Source organism: Gadus macrocephalus, chromosome 21 (assembly GCF_031168955.1).
Source record: "Gadus macrocephalus chromosome 21, ASM3116895v1".
Taxonomy (NCBI): domain Eukaryota; kingdom Metazoa; phylum Chordata; class Actinopteri; order Gadiformes; family Gadidae; genus Gadus; species Gadus macrocephalus.
The window spans coordinates 13,952,561-13,956,598 of NC_082402.1; the positions used below are offsets into that span (position 1 = coordinate 13,952,561).

The window sequence follows — 4,038 nt, forward strand, 5'->3', positions numbered from 1 at the left end:
AATGTGTACGTGGTGTGTGTGTGCACACGTGATGCGTGTTTGTGTGTGTGCTACCTGCGTGTATGTGCGTGAGTTATAGACAGAGCTGAGCTGTCTATAAATAAGCAGGGTTGTATTGATTATGTCTTTAAATCCCTACATTAATCACATGTGTGTGTGCAATAATTTGTGCCCACTCATGGATTGTTAATAAAGCAAATATAATAACTTTAATTATGATGAATTATGATAAAGTATTACTTAGGGGTAGTTATACTGCAGTCAGCAATTCATAAGAAAGCTTTATATAAATTTGATATTGCCAGATGTGTCTTGCTGACCTCATTAATGAGAGACACGATCATGATGGTTTATGGGGTCTTCCAAACTCTCCTTTAATTTCTTTCTCTCTCCATCTCAACCTTTTTACCTTTCTACTGTGGAAGGAACATTGAAGCTCTATTCGCACAGCCCAAGGGAACATTAAGAAATGTAAATTACATTTGTGATCGCCAAAGAACAGTTTATCTCCCTTGTGCTCTGTATATTTCCTCTCTGCCGTCTACAGAAACGTTGAAGCTACGTTAACACAGCTGAAGGGAAGGAAAGAATTCGCAAAGTTTTGAATGTCAACATTGACTCTTTCAATGATTCTCATCTGTCTCCCCTCCGCCACCAGGTGCTGCTGGTCTGCTCCATGGCCTCCATGGAGGGCATCCACGTGTGGAGCTACGTGGGCTGGCAGAACCCGGCCATCGTGGGCCTCTTCCTGCTGTGCGTGCTCATCGGCTGCGCCATGAACTTCACCACGCTTCACTGCACCTACATCAACTCGGCCATCACCACCAGCTTCGTGGGCGTGGTGAAGAGCATCGCCACCATCACCGTGGGCATGCTGGCCTTCAGCGACGTGCAGCCCACCCAGCTGTTCGTGGCCGGCGTGGTGGTCAACACGCTGGGCTCCGTCATCTACTGCTGCGTCAAGTACGCCGAGACGCGCCACAAGAGCGCCTACGAGGACCTGGAGGAGACCCAGGAGGCCGGCTCGCCCACCGGCCCGCCCTACCAGGAGAAGGGTCTGTCCAACGGCGGCGGGCCCCCCGCCGACGTGACCGCCTCGGGCACCCCGCCCGGGGTCGGAGGGGCCGCCGCCGGGGTCGGGGCCGAGCCGGCGGAGAACGGGGGAGTGGGGGTGGACGGGGAAGGGTTGTCGTGGGAGACGGAGAAAGGAGGCGACGGCGGCGGCGGCGGCGACAGCGGCGGTGTGGCCCTCCCGGAGATGACGGAGGCTGAGCTCACGGAGATGCAGCGGGAACACCTCCAGAAGGAGCGCCCCGTCTCCTCCTCCGCGCCGGGGCAGAGCCTGGGAGACAGCTGTGCCGGGGTGATGAGGTCGGTGAAACAGATGCAGTTCCTGAAGAAGGAGCCGGGGCTGATCGACAACATGGAGCAGCAGAGTCCGTGACACCTCCAGAGAGGGGACGGGAAGGGAAGGAGGATGGGACTAGGGGGGCGGTGGGAGCAGAACTGTTCTGGAGCATGAAGGTGGGATCAGAGACCCCCCGATCAGACATGGAAGGAGAGGGCGAGAGAGAGACCCACAGAGGCTAACGTCTCAATCAACTCAAATCAGCAAGCTAGCTAGCTAGCTTGCCACAATGCAAAATGGTTTCCAGTGGTCGTGATGTTGAAAAGATAAGCTTGCTGGGCGTGGTGGACATGTTTTCAACATTCGGTGCCCCTAGGGACTTCAAGCATGCAATGGCACGTACAACAATACAAAAAACAAACAAGACATTATTCTGGAAACGTGTTTGCACGGGAAAAGTGAAAAATAGCAAAAGGAAATAAGAGGATTCTAATTTTAAGCTCTATCTGAACCATAACTTGTGTCTTGCCTCCATCATCAGTCTATGAAATGATATGGTTTGGGTGCTATTGTTTAGCCTTTCGTCGTTTCAGTTAGCCTTAAACACTTTCCTTTAAAGCAGAGGGAACAAAGAATTCAGCTAAATACTTATTTTTCATAGGTTTTCCATTTGGATTATTTTTCCAATGTCTTAAAATAAAAAAAATAATTTTTGCACATTTGATTGATTTCATGTATTAGGTCACAAATGGTGAGATTCAGGGACCAGCCTCTATGGTTATATGTTTGTAGGTCAACCTGGACATCGATATGTTCAGGGATTGAAGTTTGAAGTTTAAATTGTCATCATTAATATAACATAGTACTTTATTGATCCCAGAAAGGGATTTTCAGGAATTGAGATTAGAGATTATTATGTTTTGGTTAAGGATTTTCCTGGTCGTCTGGTGATGAAGTTGTTAAAAATGGCCAATATATTGCCTTTATTTCGCACAGAAATAGTAAAAATGTCAAAATATGTTTACAAACCCAGTTCTCCCACGGGAACTGTTCGATAGCAACTTTCCGATGGCAACTCTATGATGGTAAGAACTAACCAAAAACATCATGCTTACGTTGAAAAAACATCATTCATTTTTCTCTGCGGTTCTACTTTATTCTTATTCATTATTTTACAATTCCATGGAAATTATTTTTTTTACTAGGTAAAAGCACTTCAATGCCTGGCTTACTCAGGCTAGCATGTGCTAACCTCCCACAACGGCAGAGAGCTTGGAAATTGGATATGAAACCATTTGAAATTTCAATTTCCGGAGCTGCAGGTGCCGTGGGCTGAATTCTATGAAACATCTGTTTGTTTAATGTGATGTACCCACCTACTAATCCCAATAACACAGATTATTAAACTCCCAATCAACCCTCAGTCATTATGGTTTCGGTGTGTGTGTGTGTGTGTGTGTGTGTGTGTGTGTGTGTGTGTGTGTGTGTGTGTGTGTGTGTGTGTGTGTGTGTGTGTGTGCAAACTGAAAAAAACTGTTCAATTGGTTCTAGGGAATTAACAGAAGCTGCCAAAACAATGATTGCATATTTGTGGTATTCTAAATCCCCCAATCTGTACCATCTTTATACCACAGTTATGATTCATATTCAATAAACATGGAGTGTTGCTGGATTTCCAAATAAGATGTGTTTGTCATGTCGAAATTCATGTTCAGTTCAAGCAGGCGTTCCCTACAAAGATTACAGACAAATAGTTCTGATATTATGGCGACTCAAGCAACATAGCAGGTTCTGTTTCAGTTAATCCTACAGTAGATTAATGTAGTAATTCATTATTAGTTCACTAATTGTCATCTTCATTTTGGTGTCTGGTGTCGGCTTCATGTGTGGAACTCGGATGGTCTGAATGTTCACAGAACCATCAGTCCTACATAGCCTGGATCCTGATCGCCTGACCTCACATTCTGATTGGCTACACAGATCAGTCTCATCTCTCCAACATTGATTTTGGTGGGTGGGATTACTTTTTATTGACACACAAACTCCTCAGACAATCAGCATAACATTGACATATCATTTGCTGCCATCACGGTGCGCTGTTCAGTGGATACACAGGATAAAAAAAGAACGGAGGAACAGAGAATACTTTCTGCCGAGAATTTATAATTTAAGCACAAATTAACTCTCACAAGTGGGTGCAACCCCAATTGTCCTAATTAATACCTGAAAAAGTGAACCCGCACAACTGAACATGCAAATGTGAAATTAAAATGAAAGTGACTCAATTTGCCATTTAGTATAGGATTACATTTTTGGTCAATAATGAGATTATACAAATTATTTTGTGTGTATACAATTCAGTTTTTGTACTCTTCTAATTTCAGATCAGTCTCAAGTAGACTGCCTCTTGATAAAGCGTGACCGCATTCTCTAGCACTGATTCACTGCAACACTCCACCGTCTGCTAATAGGTTGTGTGTACACGGTGTTCTAACAACACTAATGGGATGTCGCTAGTGGTTATTGGGAATTATTGAACAAAATATGAATTAAAAATGTAGCTGAAGGCCACGCTTAGTGTTCATGTAGGCCTATTTAAATGAGCAATCATGATCCTAAATGAGTTACATAACATCGATGAAGATCCTTATCCTCAGCCCTCGGGTAACCTTCAGCCTCCTTATTAACAA

The 4,038-nt window shown here is 44.7% G+C and overlaps 1 protein-coding gene across 1 annotated transcript in view; it reads left to right on the plus strand.

Moving 5' to 3' along the window:
• Nucleotides 1–3,031, plus strand: part of slc35d3 (solute carrier family 35 member D3) — a gene marked incomplete at its 5' end in the record, with an annotated part of 4,159 nt that extends 1,128 nt beyond the window's left edge. The window contains one exon of the mRNA XM_060042442.1: nt 573–3,031. Within this exon, the coding sequence (XP_059898425.1) occupies nt 573–1,444 (872 nt within the window). The remainder of the gene's footprint in view (nt 1–572) is intronic.
• Between the last annotated feature and the right edge of the window lie 1,007 nt (nt 3,032–4,038).